We start from the raw sequence: 13,407 nt of genomic DNA, 5'->3' as shown, positions 1-13,407 counted from the left end.
AATATTTTTTTTTAATATTGGTCCATGTTTGTACAATATACCATCATAGAATTTGTTAACCTTGGTCCGGGTTCATATGGTTATTAAGGTTATCGAGATGCACAGCCACTATTTTACTTTAATGATGTTGAAAAGAGAAAAGTAAATCAGTTCCTATAATTCAAAGTTGTCGCCACTTTTTTTTTGCTCGTACACAGTTGTGCACTCTCACTCTTCCGTCTCACTCGCGATTTATCTATCAGGTAATCCCCCTTACTCTTCAATGTCACACAAACATACACGCTCGCAGATATATATATTCATTCCGATTCCGTTAATTAAGTGATTCAATTTGCATTCATTTTAAACTACTTTTTGTTATGATTGTGGATGTAATTTTTTGTCTTGAATATTGTGAATGATTCCAAAGCTGTTTAAATTATAATAGTTTAAGAATTTATCCCAGTTGGCTAAGCCGAAATGTCCAAATTGTTTCATATATTCAACTTAAATTAGGATATGGAAACCGAACTGTAAAATAAACCAAATCTTCAGCTTGCAGGAGATGCTTTGCTATCTACTTTTTGAACTGTATTTCTAAAGGGTTGTTTGGTTCAGAATAGGGTATGGGTTGGGAGGGAGGAATTGGGAGTAGGGGGTAGGAATCTAGTATTTCAGTACCCGTACTATGTGTGTGGTTCAATATTGGGATGAGACTGATTTTGTTACGTGGTGTTTACCTAAATAATTCAACAATTAAATTTTATCAGGCACAGTATCCACACCTACTAAAATACATAAACTAATAAACTTAACAAGTTCTATATGACGATAGCCGATAGGTAAACATTGCAATTATACTCTAAAATAAGACTTAATTCCATTAAACATATAAAAAGTAACCTGAAGCAAGCAACAAACAAGATCAGAGAGTGAAACAAGCCAAAGAAAATCATAATAAGCAATAATAACAAGTGATCGACCATTCGAAAGCTTTATGAAACTCTTCTTTGCTGGAACCACCAAGAATTACAAACATAAACGAAGGAACAAAAGGAGAAATTTCAAAGCAGTTTGAATTACAGCTAGAGAAATTCCTTATTATTTAGAGTTGAGAATTTAACCCTGTTGGCTCAACCCGAAATGTCGAATAGGAAGATGTCTTAGTATCATTGTTTTTGAATTGAACTTCAAAAATTTAAATGGAAATTTTTTGTAGAAAAACAAATGGCAACCAAACACGAAACCTCAAGCTTATGGAAAGGGCTCTACTATATAAGTTACATCTCTTATAGAGTTGTAATGCTCATGAGACTCTACAGAAAGTTCTTTACAAAATCATGTTTTATGAGTCGAAACTTCGGTAGATCGAAATAGTTAATACGTAAATCTTGGGTTGGGTCGAAGTCAGAGATGTATAATAGTGTCCTCTGTATAAATTGAAGACTAGGGTCACATTTATAGCCGATATGTTTATCGTGCTCATGATTTATATTATAAGTAATCAAGATCCCATACGAAAGAATTGTTAGCTTATAGACTAACTGGCTGACAAATTAGAAAGATCTCTTTCATTGGAGTGAAGCGAAAGAGAATGTGATTTGTTAGAGATTTCGGATTGGATCCCTCTTTGAAACTTCTACAATAGGAAGCACAGGTGCGGGTGCGGGAGTGTGCGGTGTGGGGATACAGGAATTCGGCAAATTTCAAAAAACAGAGATTCGGGTGTGGGGAGATACGGCAAGTAATAAAAATATTAAAAATATTATTTATATATATAACAAGTTAATTTTCTTTAGAAGACAGGGCTACTGCCTCTTTCTGGCCATATTTAAAAAATTATAAGAGGAGTGCAAAACTGCAAATTCAAGCTTTAAATTCAACATTTAATAAACACATGCTCCCTCCGTCCCCCTCATTTGTTTACATTGAGGGACGGGGGCTCGGCACGCATTCTAATGCCCTCATAAAACGTAGTTTGATGAACTATTTTGAACTTTTTTTTCTTCTGAATAAAGTTTGATGTTTATATTTTTATACAAAAAAGAATTTTTTTTAAAATAAGTTATACAACTATGTTTTATATGCTCCTGAAAATGCGTGTCGAGCAGTGTAAAAAAACTGTAAAGAAATGAGAGGGACAGAGGGAGTATAACATTACGAATTAACAGAATTACCAAAGAAATCAGCAAACAAAAACTTAAAAAATTGAAAGAGAACAGTGCCTTATTTATTTATGAGAAAAGCAAGCCCAGGCCCAAACAGATAGCAAAGGAGTCACCATATACAGATATACACGTATAGTAGATACAATGACTTACGAAAGAAGGAGAAATCAAACAATCAAAGAAATCAGTCAAAAGAAGATAGAGAAAGAAATGAAAGCAAGGAAAGAAAACAGTAGAGAAGCAGGACAGTTGGACTTGCTAGAAGAAGGAGCGGCCAGAAAGAAGAGTATAGGTTTGTGTTCAACACGTTGTGAAATTACACATTTTGCCCTTCCCGCACCCCCGTATCGGTGGCGCACCACGTACCGCACTGCGCACACCCCTGCGATTCTTCAGCATACTGAAGTATCCCTGCTTCCCATCTACACATCTGTGTAAATTTTTAGATTTGTAATTATATATTTTTACACTGAAATTAAAATATTGCAAGTTTTGAATTTTCAAATTATAACATAGACACTCCTATTTGCCGATAGAACCTCATACTCCTTTTGTCATTAATATACTCTAATTTACATCTTGTTGGTTTTTGTTTGAGCTATTTCAGGAACTTAGTTGCAGTGCTACATCAAGGAGCTTGTGCGTTCACATATGTGTATATATAAATATGACAATCCCAAACTTTTTACTCTCAAACCTTCTTCGCCACTCCAGATCTGTTCGTATACTTTCTTCTAATTCATCGACTTGTATATCATCCTTATATTCTTCATATCATATATCAGCAACCCAATTTCACAACTACACTCCACATACTCCGTCAGTTTATTTGTGTACTCCACGTTATTTCTCTTCTCATGATACGAATATTAACATGGAATCTGACTCGGTGGTGACTCAGTTGGATGTCCCCGAGTCAGGGTTAGGTACACAAATTGGGGAACAAATAATTAGTGGCGATGATGCCATTCTTCCGGTTCAGGCACTCATTTCGATGCTTGATGGCTATCATGATCTTACTGGCTTCCCTTGGTTAGCTAACTTTATTTTATTTCAGCGCTCAATAAACATGATACAATTATATTTTTGCGGACTACTTTCTTATATTCTTCAATTCTGTTGATTTGCAGGTGGATTGTAATAGGCTCGGCTACATTGGCTCTCAGGATGGCATTGTTTCCCTTGCTTATCTTGCAACTAAACAAGTTAAAGAGAATAGCTGAGTTGTTTCCCAAATGTGATTATTCAATTTTAAATAATCTCTTTTGTTGGTCATATATCAAGTATTGTTTATCCTTGTTTCCCTCTTGAATATTCATTAGTAGGATACATTTGATAACATAATTTTAGGTTAGCTGTAAAATTAAAATCATTAGTTTACATTTTTTTTGCTAAATAAGCATTAGTTTACATATTGGCTCCTAATGTAGTAATTTGATTCACAAGTCTTTCCCTAATGTTTTTGGTGGCATCAATGATTCTTCGGTATATCATTGTTAGGCTTATCATGCACAAGACTTGCCAACAGGACTGTGTGTACGTAATTTACTATCGTTTTTTATTACAAAGAGTGGATTGTGAAAAATGAAGCTTTTCCATTATTATTCTCAAGATGTGTTTGGACAAGGGAAATATATAATATGATCCATAGGCCTTATTCATTTGGGTTAGTATTGTAAATAGTAGAATATTTTTTACTCAAAGTAGAGATGGCGAGTCATGACAGGAAGGCTTTCTTTTCAGTTTCAATTATCCCATGCTTGGAGTTTTTGTTCCTTTTTTATCTATTGACTTTTATATGATTTTTAAAGTGCCTCCTCCTTTGCCGCCACCTCTCTCAGAAAGGAGTTTTAAAGATCAATTTACACTCTTTTGGAATGAAAGGCGAGCAGTAGGATGTCCTTCATTTTTATGGTTTATGGCATACATATCTGTCCAGGTGAGATTTAGTTGTATATGTGTTGCAAATACTATTTTATTTCCTATTTTCTAGAGCATGTCCCGTAAGTTGTTCTTGTGATTCTGGAAACCATTTTTATTAAATAATACTCCCTCCGTCCCCCTCAATTGTTTACATTGGGGGACGGGGGTTCGGCACGCATTCTAATGCTCTCATAAAATATAGTTTGATGAATTATTTTGAACTTTTTTTCTTCTGAATAAAAAATTAGTATCTAACCTTTTATACAAAAAAGAAAAATTTGAAAAAAAAGTTATGAAACTATGTTTTATATGCGCCTTAATTGCGTGTCGAGCAATGCAAAAAAAGTGTAAAGAAATGAGAGGGACAGACGGAGTACAGTTTAAGGCACTGTAAGAGCACATTATAGCCACTAGCTGTATGTGTGGTACAGGGAGAACATGGAACAACCACGTTTCCACAAGTGAAACTGTTTGTCTGTTTGTTGCTTAATTAAACAAACATGCTATGTAATAGATTGCCTAAAGAGTGTAACTGAAGATATCTCTCTGTTATCATGAACTTAAACTAAGTGATGCTGTTTGATTGTCTGTTTTCCAGTTTCCATATTATAAACTAGATTATAAAGTAACATTACAAACACGAATGATTGAACACGGACTATCGTCCTATCTCCCAAATATAAGAAACAGAAATGGAGGACCATAATATTACTTCTTGGATTCATAAATTTACCTGTATCATTGTTTTGATATTTTTTTGTTGGTGCAGTTTCCATGCTTTCTATTGTGGATGACAACTGTTCGCAAAATGTCATTGGATCATCACTCAGGTTTTGAATGTGTAAGTGATTGGCATCTGATCTTGTACACAGTCTCTGTTAAATTTAATATGCTTGCCAGCTATTTAAATCCACTAAAGTAATTTAAACCCCACTGTAGGAAGAAAAGTAAAGTTATACACAATTCGATATAATTCTATATCAGTACAGCAGCTAAGTTATGCAAAGTTGATGGGCTCCTTTAGTTTGCTTCATGCACATTGTTTTGATATGCACAATTAGAACAAAAGAGTGTTTTTCTTTTTAAATTTTTTTATCGAATAGTCTTATATAGAAAAAATGGTTGACAGAGACTAATGACACAGATGATGATTTGTTTTATATGCTGTTGCTTTATTTGTTAATCCAGGGGCTATATAAATAGTTCTGTTGATTTTTTTGCCCTTCATTCCTAGATGAAGTAAGGATGGTCTGTAGATGGTAGAGATGTAGCAACAGAAGGTTGTACACTAGTACCCTGTGCCCAAGATACGAAGTTTTACCTTTACATCTTGTGTATAGGTTCTTTCCAGGGTTTGAATCCGTGACCACGATCTAAATGAGCTGGAATGAGCTTAGTTTTGTTATAATAATAAGAAAGATAAATAACAGCAGCAAATAAACTTGGAAGGGCCCTCGAGCGGAACTTTTGTTATCTTCTCTAGAATAAAAAATCTACAAAATTGTAAGATGTCAGGAATCACAAATATATTTTAGTATAAAACAGTAGATATAATATAGAGGATATAAGGGAAACTAGAGGGCACAGATCATATCAGTGAGATTAGAGATAGAAACATACAGATATAAGAGAGGATTAGCTGGAAATAATAATAATTTCGGTTAACTCTGTTTCACCTGGGGTATTGGTATAACTATGTTGCACTTGACACTTGAGTACTCTTGTACGCGCGAGTCTCGACATTTAGACAGGGGGATGGACTCTACTAACCTTCATTTTACGCTATATACATGCTTTATTGCATTTTAGTGCTGAGCTCACCACTTCGGACACATATTCATGTTGAACATGTTCAGCTGAGTTCGGCGGATGTAGTAGAGGATGTTGAGAGAAGAGATAGTTTGCAGAGAGAGAGAGAGAGAGAGAGAGGGTTGGTCTGATGTTCGCTCTTGTTGAAATTATCATTTCTCATCAACCCTTCCTTTAGCAATTGCGCTTCTTATAGTCTACTGGCTTTGCCCAAAATAGTGAGTCATATACTTAAACCTGCTATATATGTGACAAGACTGTGCTGTAATGCTGAAATTGTCCCTTTAAATGAATAAAGGAGGATGGATTTTGTAGAGAGAACAAAATGAATTAGGGTTGTTAATCCCGCTGGTCTGTCTTGTTCGATAAGACTGAATTGGGGAGAGTTAGATGTGGAAAGCTAAGAGGTGCAGTTTATTCTCTCACCTATCTCGAAGTTATCATCTTGTTATTTGCTCAATTATAAGGCATCTTTGGCTTTAATACAATAAACATAATTAAAACTATCACAGATTCAGTATATACAAGTCTAAGAACCAACTGTAATGGACTGGAGTACGCCACCATTGATTTTCTCATCAAATGACTATGATTAAAGGCAATTAGCTGATTACTGCCTACTAATTGCAATAAACAGACTAGTACAAAATATTAAGGGAAAATCTTAGACTACACATAAGATGAAACAAACTTGAATGTGTGAGTGCTCTGCATCGCAAGAGAGTCCATTATGAAGTTATTTATATATGCGTGTGTGTCATCTCAGTCCTGCATTTCGATGAGATCTTGCGAAATGGATTTTGAAATATTTGCTGTAAGAATTTAAATAGAAATATCTTACCTATATAATCACTGCCCAAACTTAGAAACTTTTCTCTTTCTATTTCTTTCCCTTTCTTTTTCCTTACCTCTCAAGGCCAGCCGCTTTTGGTAAAGTTGTTTTTTGCCAGCTTATGAATGCTCTAAAACACAAATCCTGCTTATGTAACTGATTTGGATTTAAGCGTTGTTATTAAATCTTTTTCGTTATCTTTAACTCTGTGAAAGGGTTAAAAACCTTTAAAATATCTCTAGTTCTGACACAGTTCTTGAAACGAACTAATTTCAGGGGGGCGCTCTGTGGTTCCAGAATTTAAGTGAATTACCGCATGGTGTTTATGGCTCAATATTTCCTTTGATGATTGCTGGTCTACATTTTGTTAACGTACAGGTGGAAACTGGTTACCTTTTTCATATGTAAATCTTTGAGTTACTTGTTTAATTCTCTTTATATACACAATGTTGCCTCTATGTTTTTAAAATGTGTAGGTAGAGATGGTTATGTGTTTTGGGGACAAGTGAAGCTATGTTCTTTGGCTATCTGTATGCTATAGAGTACAGTATGCTGGTCTATATTATTACTGATAATTTGCTGAGGCATGTGTAATTAAATTTTTATATTCTCTGCCACTTTTTGATGGAAACATATTCTCCTGCTCTGCTTGCTGCCATAATAGCATTGCATAGTGGTGGTCATATGTCTTTCTATGGTCAATCCTAAATGTGACGTAGTACCTAGTAACATATAATAACATCGTGGTATATTATTTTAGGGCTTGCTAAATGTTGTTTATAATTTCTGATACTTAAATGTTAATGGAAGGTCTTTAACTAGAAACTCGAGATTTTATATGACGTCGATACTGGAAAAAATGGTTAATGGCTGTTCATAAAACTAACATCATAAACTAATGCCACATTTCCGACATTTACATTGCGAAGTGCACCTTATCCTTTTTATTTGTATTTAGTTATTGCTCATGATGTCTTCTATGTTAATGCAGATTGTGATATAATATTTGTCTGATCTAATACACTCTAATTTTTTCAAAAGAAAATTGTTACATTGCACGTTTTTGCTGCCATTAATCCATTGAATGTACATTACTATAGTTAAGCAAATATTTCCTTGGAACAGATTTCGTTCCAGACTGCTTCAACCGGAAAAGTGAGTGGCTTGCTTGGTTTTTTGGTGAAGGTGAGCACATCAAGTCCAGGATATTGCAGATTTACAATATTATGGTACTTGATATAGCAAGCATATTGGTTGCTGAGGATGGGTTGACTGAGCTAAATCACAACTTAATGACAGTTTCACGTTGAAATGCTAATCAAGCCACTTCATTATTTCAGAGTTACAAGTTCTATTTGGATGTGATGACATTGCCGATTCTTGTTGCTGGCTTTTGTGTTCCACAGGTAACATAACTTGTATCCTAAATTTAGGGGTATTTATTTTTTGGTTTTTGTTGAAAACATGTTTAAGCTCATCTGGCGGGTAGAGATTTTTACGATTTCAAGGTGTATGTAGTCCTTTGTCATTTATTTTTGTTGGTGGCTTCAGAGTCTTCTGCTTATTGGCAAGTCTATTTTTTTCATAATTGTTGGAGACTGAACAGTGTTTTCCAGCAATACATACTGTTCTGAAATCTATATTCATGATTATGATAACAAAATTGAAGCATCACTGTTTGTGTTAAGGGATGCAAAAATTAGCCATAGATATGGTCATCGAGTTTTTCCCGTTCAAATCTAAGAGGAACTTAATTTTAGAATTCGAAGGACCATTATTTTTGTTATTATGCTTGGTTTGTCATCGAGGCATTATACTGTGTTTTTATAGCATGCTGTAAAATGCGGCAATAAATTTTTTCCTGTCAAAAATATAGAGGAACCTAGTTTAGGAGTTCAAGAAACCATTTTTTGTTTTTTATGTTTGGTTTTTCATTGAGGTGTTAGACTGTCTTAAAACAAGCTGTAAAATATGATGCTTCCAGCTTGAGGGGGTTATTGGCAAAACTTCTAGAGCTTATGTAATATAATTCATATGTTATAATTTACCATCATTAGAGTATCGTGATATCGATGGAATAAGTGTTGGTTGACCTACCTTCCACGTGTACTACAGCCCTAAGCTATACTAAGGCTCTTTCTTAAAACAAAAGGTAAATAAAAAAAGGTAACTTCCCCTCTTATTTATTGACAGTACCAAGGAAAACATGTGTGGGAAGTAAATAGTGCAGCAACTTTTTTCCATGTGATCCTAGTTCTTTTTGATTTTGTTTATTACATATTCATTTATTTATTCATATAGTTTGTCATTCTTGACTCCTTGTTTTTTCATATGGCCTACCCAACTAGTTTTTCTTTATTAAAGCTGAGGCCAGCTAAGATGAGTTGAGCCATGCCTTTCTTGTTTGCATATTTGGATTTGGATTCCTATAAGAACTTTGTACATAATAAGGTCTTCAGTTATATAATGTTGATCCTTTTTTCATTTCTTTGTTTTGCAGGGTAGTTCAGTCTATTGGCTTACAAATAGCTTTATTACTCTCATCCAGGTTGGTGCATTATATTTTAATCTATTTTCTATGCATACTAGAGGAACCATAATTTTACTATTAATAATTCAATGGCCAAGCCTTTCTAAGAATCTGAATAAAGCAACATCTTCTCTGTCTTCATCATCAAGAGTGTAGCCCACTGAAAAAAACTATTTTTACAATTGTTGACCTTTTGCTTTGTTTAATTTCAAGACGGCAAGTGGAGAAAGATAACAGTAACATAATTACCAACTTGCTGATATAGAAACACAATATATAATGAAAATAACGAAATTAGTTATTTCTATTGTAAGAAAAATAAACTATGTTACAACTCTGATATTCACAATTCTGGTGTTACACTTTAGGGGGCAATTTATTGCATAAGAAATGCCCCAAATATCTCAATTTGTACTTCTTACAGAAATACCGTTGAGGAAAGCCCAAAATACCGAATAAAATTCGCATTTGAAAGTTATGTATCTAGGAGGAAAACGAACCACTGCACAATGTCATATGGATAAAATCTCCATGTGTGTATGCATGTGTGTTTGGGAGACACAATTAGGAGATGTGGAACAGACCAGCACAGTTTGCAGCATCCCAAATTTTTAGAAAATGATGTGCAGACATGCATATCATGTTATTGATACACAATATTTTATATGGGGGATCCATGTGGTATTTTGGGCAATATATTGAATTGTGGTATTTTGGGCCAAGCATTTCCAAGTTATCGTGTTTATGTCCAACTCCCATCAAAGTGTCAGTCTCAACAAAAAACATAAAGTTCAAACAGAGGATATAAAGTTTTTTCTTAAATATGCACTCGAGTTATGCTAACCCTAATACCATCTCACCTCTGCAGCAACTATGCCTGAATGATCCAAATGTCCGTCACCATTTGGGGCTACCGGAGATGATGGATTTAGGAACCACAAAAGATGCTCGCAATGTTGTTGCACCAGTAACATTTTCTAATTTATCGCACAAGCAGCATAAATTATCTGTTCGAAATCGTTCCCCTAGTGATTTGGTTATGGTAAGTGTTTACTCTACGTTTTAAGTATAATTGACCAATATTCCTAGTATATCATAATTTGTTACTCGTGACAGCTTTCAGTTCAACTCTTAGAGAAAAAGCATAAAGAAAGAGCAATTCAATTGCTAAGGTAACATCCTGTTTGTTCTGACGATCATTTACTCTATAGCCTATAGTCTGTACATGCTTCTATGTATATGACTTTAAATTGCAGATTAGCTCTTGACAAGGATCCCGAGCATGTAAGGGCTTTAATTATAATGGGACAAACCCTATTGCAAGATGGAATGCTAGTAGAAGCTATAGAACATCTGGAGCATGCGATCTCTAGGGTATGATAACAAGACTTTTGAGCATGTTTAATGGGAAGTGTTAATTATAATTGTTTTTTAGTTGTATTGTGGATCATAACCAATCTAATATTTTACTGACGCATTTTTTAATTTAAAACTTTTGCAATAGCTATTACTTCAGGGCTATCCAACAGAGATTGAGGAGGTTGATCTGTTAATTGCTGCTTCACAGTGGGCCGGTTCTTGCTATGTACAACAGGTGAAGCTTTTAGCAGTCTCTATGGGCTTTGAGACTCTAGCTAATGCATGGATTATTTAAGAATTTAAAACTTATTACACTTTTAAAGTTCTAAACTATTACAATTTGAGACATTAAAAACGAGTGCATGAAACTAAATTGTAGTCGTATAGTTCAGAATTCTTGCTCCTTAGAAGCTTGTGTGAGCCATATAATGTTTCAATTGGATCTTATACATGTTACCCGTATCATAATCTGCATGCTCGTCTGAAAAATGAGATCATACTAGGTGTGTGGAAGATATAATGGGAGCACTAGCGTTGGGATAATAAATTTTAGGAATGTAGTTTAATCTTTTTTATTCGTTTGATGTATTTGTTTCCTTTTTTCGTGTGCAACAGGGTAAATATGCAGAAGCTTTGATACACTTTGAAAGATTTGGGCGCATAAAAGAACCAGAAGATTCAACTAGTAAATCCCATTATTATGATGGACTGGTGATGCTTGCAAGGTAGTATCTGATCATTTATTTTTATATCGTTGCAGGTTTATAGCTCTTTGTAGGCGTTTAAATTAGTGCTGCTTTAATAGCATATTGAGCTTGAATATTGAACTTTTTTATTTGCTTCACCAGCCCCACATGATCCATAATTTTAGCTGCAACTACTTGCAGACTTTTCCATTCATTCTGAAAATTGTAAAAAGAAAACCTTGTCATAAAGGTGAAGAACTTGAACCTCATTAAATGCTCATAAGTTTTAGTAATTATATATTATTAAAATTAAAATTAAACTCTACTTCCTCCTCTCCATACTCCATATTAAAGTCTTTCTTAGGTTTTCATTTTTTACATGAACCAAGAACATGCAATTATCATGCTAAACTTATGAAGTCTGATCAAACAGAGTTTGGTTCCATGTATACCCTTATAAAATATATTCTAAAGGGAAAATTTGCATAGCTTAGGGATAAACTTTGGAAAATAACTGGAAACTAAGTTTGAGATGTGAGGATTAATTTTTATTAGATTTTGAAATGTGAGTTGTAGTGGATTTTTAAGAGAAACCCAAAAATACCCTTCCTGATTTGCTACAAAGGTTTCTTTCTCGTGAAGTGTTTCTGTTTCAATATTAGTAACTGTACATTAAATATATGGTTTTGCAGTGCTTTATCTCATGAGGACCGCAAGGCTGAGGCTGCCAAATATTTGCGTAGAGCAGTTGCATTTAATCCTTCGTATAAAGTGTATTTGGAAGAATTAGAAAATGAAGACAGTTTTGCCAGTGATCTTGTCAACAGTAGGAGAGGAGATTACTAGGTTCCTTTACTCATTTAATATCTGAGTACAGTTCATACTTATTATCTCACACCATTTTTTTAGTTCTTTCCTATACAAGGGTGATTGCCTTCAGCTAAGATGTTAATTTTCCAAAATATCCGAAGTTACACTTCTAAAAAAATTCCAGCAAGCAAAACACAATGCCTCTCAAATTGCCTTGCACTTAAATGCATCGAGTCAGTAAGTTGTGTCAAACACAGGACATTGTCAATAAAGAAAGGGAGAGCCTTTGGTTTTTAAACAATCATGGACCCATCAACAAATTTTTCGAAAACACAATGCTTAGGGGAATAAAATGTTGGCTGCTGGATTTAATCTGTGCTTGGTCTGAGAATAATCGGGCCTTCAAGGCAGGTACTGGAGGCCATTATAGATAAGGTCATCTGCGCTATTTCTTCTCTGGACATTATTTGGGTCCAAAATGTTTAGCAGTGAATTGGAAGCTTTAAACATGTTAGGATGCTATAGTGATGAAGGGCTTACAAGACAACAATATTACAATTGGTGTTGTCTCAGTGTCCTTACGGCATTTCTGTAATTATCAAACTTAGGCCTTTAGTGTCATCCCACTCCTCTCATCCTCTGAACGAAGTTGGACCTTGATGAAGGTATTTTTCTTGTGTATAAAGAAGTTTGAATACCTGAGGCGGCTGAATTGACATGGATTTAGAGACCGTATTTTGTGCATTGTTGTGTTTGTACGAGGATGACCTCTTTCTTTGTTATGCTGGAATGAGCTACAAGAGCTTATTTTTTTTCTTCTTTCAAGCGATAAAGAGGGAGCTGTTAGCAAATGTAAAATTCTGGTAGATTGGTGGTGGTTAACATTATTTTGCTGATATTATTCGCTGCCGCATCATCATTATATTTTTTATTTTCTAATTTTTTTAATGCGAAATACATGTTTTATTTGCACAGGAAAAAAGTTCTCAAAACGTGCCTTTCGTCTGGTTTTGTGCTATTTTACTATATTTTCTCTGTGGTTGATTGCTTGCAGCACAAAGTGCAGCAATACTATGAAACATAAGATTCTTGATGATATGAATTCCACAAATCTAAGAATGAAGTGTATATTCATCGTCATAAACAACTGCCACTGTTCATTAAGGTCACTTTCCCATTTGTTTTGATTCTTAATTGATCTGATTTTGGCATGCTGATTTCAAATGTGAATCGAGATTTCATGTAAGACGTGACCTATCATTTAACGTTATAAACGCAAATCTTGTCAGCACCACGATGAAGGTTAGTTCT

General features: G+C 34.5%; 1 protein-coding gene across 2 annotated transcripts; it reads left to right on the top strand.

Annotated features, from left to right (window-relative positions):
- Positions 1-102: 102 nt before the first annotated feature.
- LOC108211579 (ALBINO3-like protein 2, chloroplastic) lies at positions 103-12,225 on the top strand. Of its 2 annotated transcripts, none has more exons than XM_017383251.2 (15): positions 103-242; positions 2,755-3,179; positions 3,278-3,384; positions 3,959-4,086; positions 4,840-4,911; positions 6,988-7,089; positions 7,837-7,896; positions 8,052-8,117; positions 9,212-9,259; positions 10,110-10,283; positions 10,358-10,413; positions 10,498-10,615; positions 10,746-10,835; positions 11,216-11,325; positions 11,979-12,225. In XM_017383251.2, the coding sequence occupies exons 2-15, from the start codon at positions 2,815-2,817 to the stop codon at positions 12,130-12,132; spliced, it is 1,650 nt and encodes a 549-aa protein (XP_017238740.1). In that variant the 5' UTR covers positions 103-242; positions 2,755-2,814; the 3' UTR covers positions 12,133-12,225. The 2 variants fall into 2 exon arrangements, with proteins under 2 accessions (XP_017238740.1, XP_063941461.1); XM_064085391.1 differs by lacking the exon at positions 103-242 and adding an exon at positions 2,301-2,439.
- The last annotated feature ends 1,182 nt before the right edge of the window (positions 12,226-13,407 follow it).

The sequence above is a fragment of the Daucus carota genome, chromosome 1 (assembly GCF_001625215.2).
Source record: "Daucus carota subsp. sativus chromosome 1, DH1 v3.0, whole genome shotgun sequence".
Classification (NCBI taxonomy): Eukaryota; Viridiplantae; Streptophyta; class Magnoliopsida; order Apiales; family Apiaceae; genus Daucus; species Daucus carota.
The sequence above is the reverse complement of the archived record's forward strand: the minus strand, read 5'-3'. Positions and strand labels throughout refer to the sequence as shown.

Coding starts and splice junctions, on each gene's coding strand:
- LOC108211579 (XM_017383251.2), top strand. CDS start 2,815: ATGACAATCCCAAACTTTTTACTCTCAAACCTTCTTCGCCACTCCAGA. Junction 10,284..10,357: donor CCCCTAGTGATTTGGTTATG/GTAAGTGTTTAC, acceptor TACTCGTGACAG/CTTTCAGTTCAACTCTTAGA. Junction 10,616..10,745: donor TGGAGCATGCGATCTCTAGG/GTATGATAACAA, acceptor CTTTTGCAATAG/CTATTACTTCAGGGCTATCC.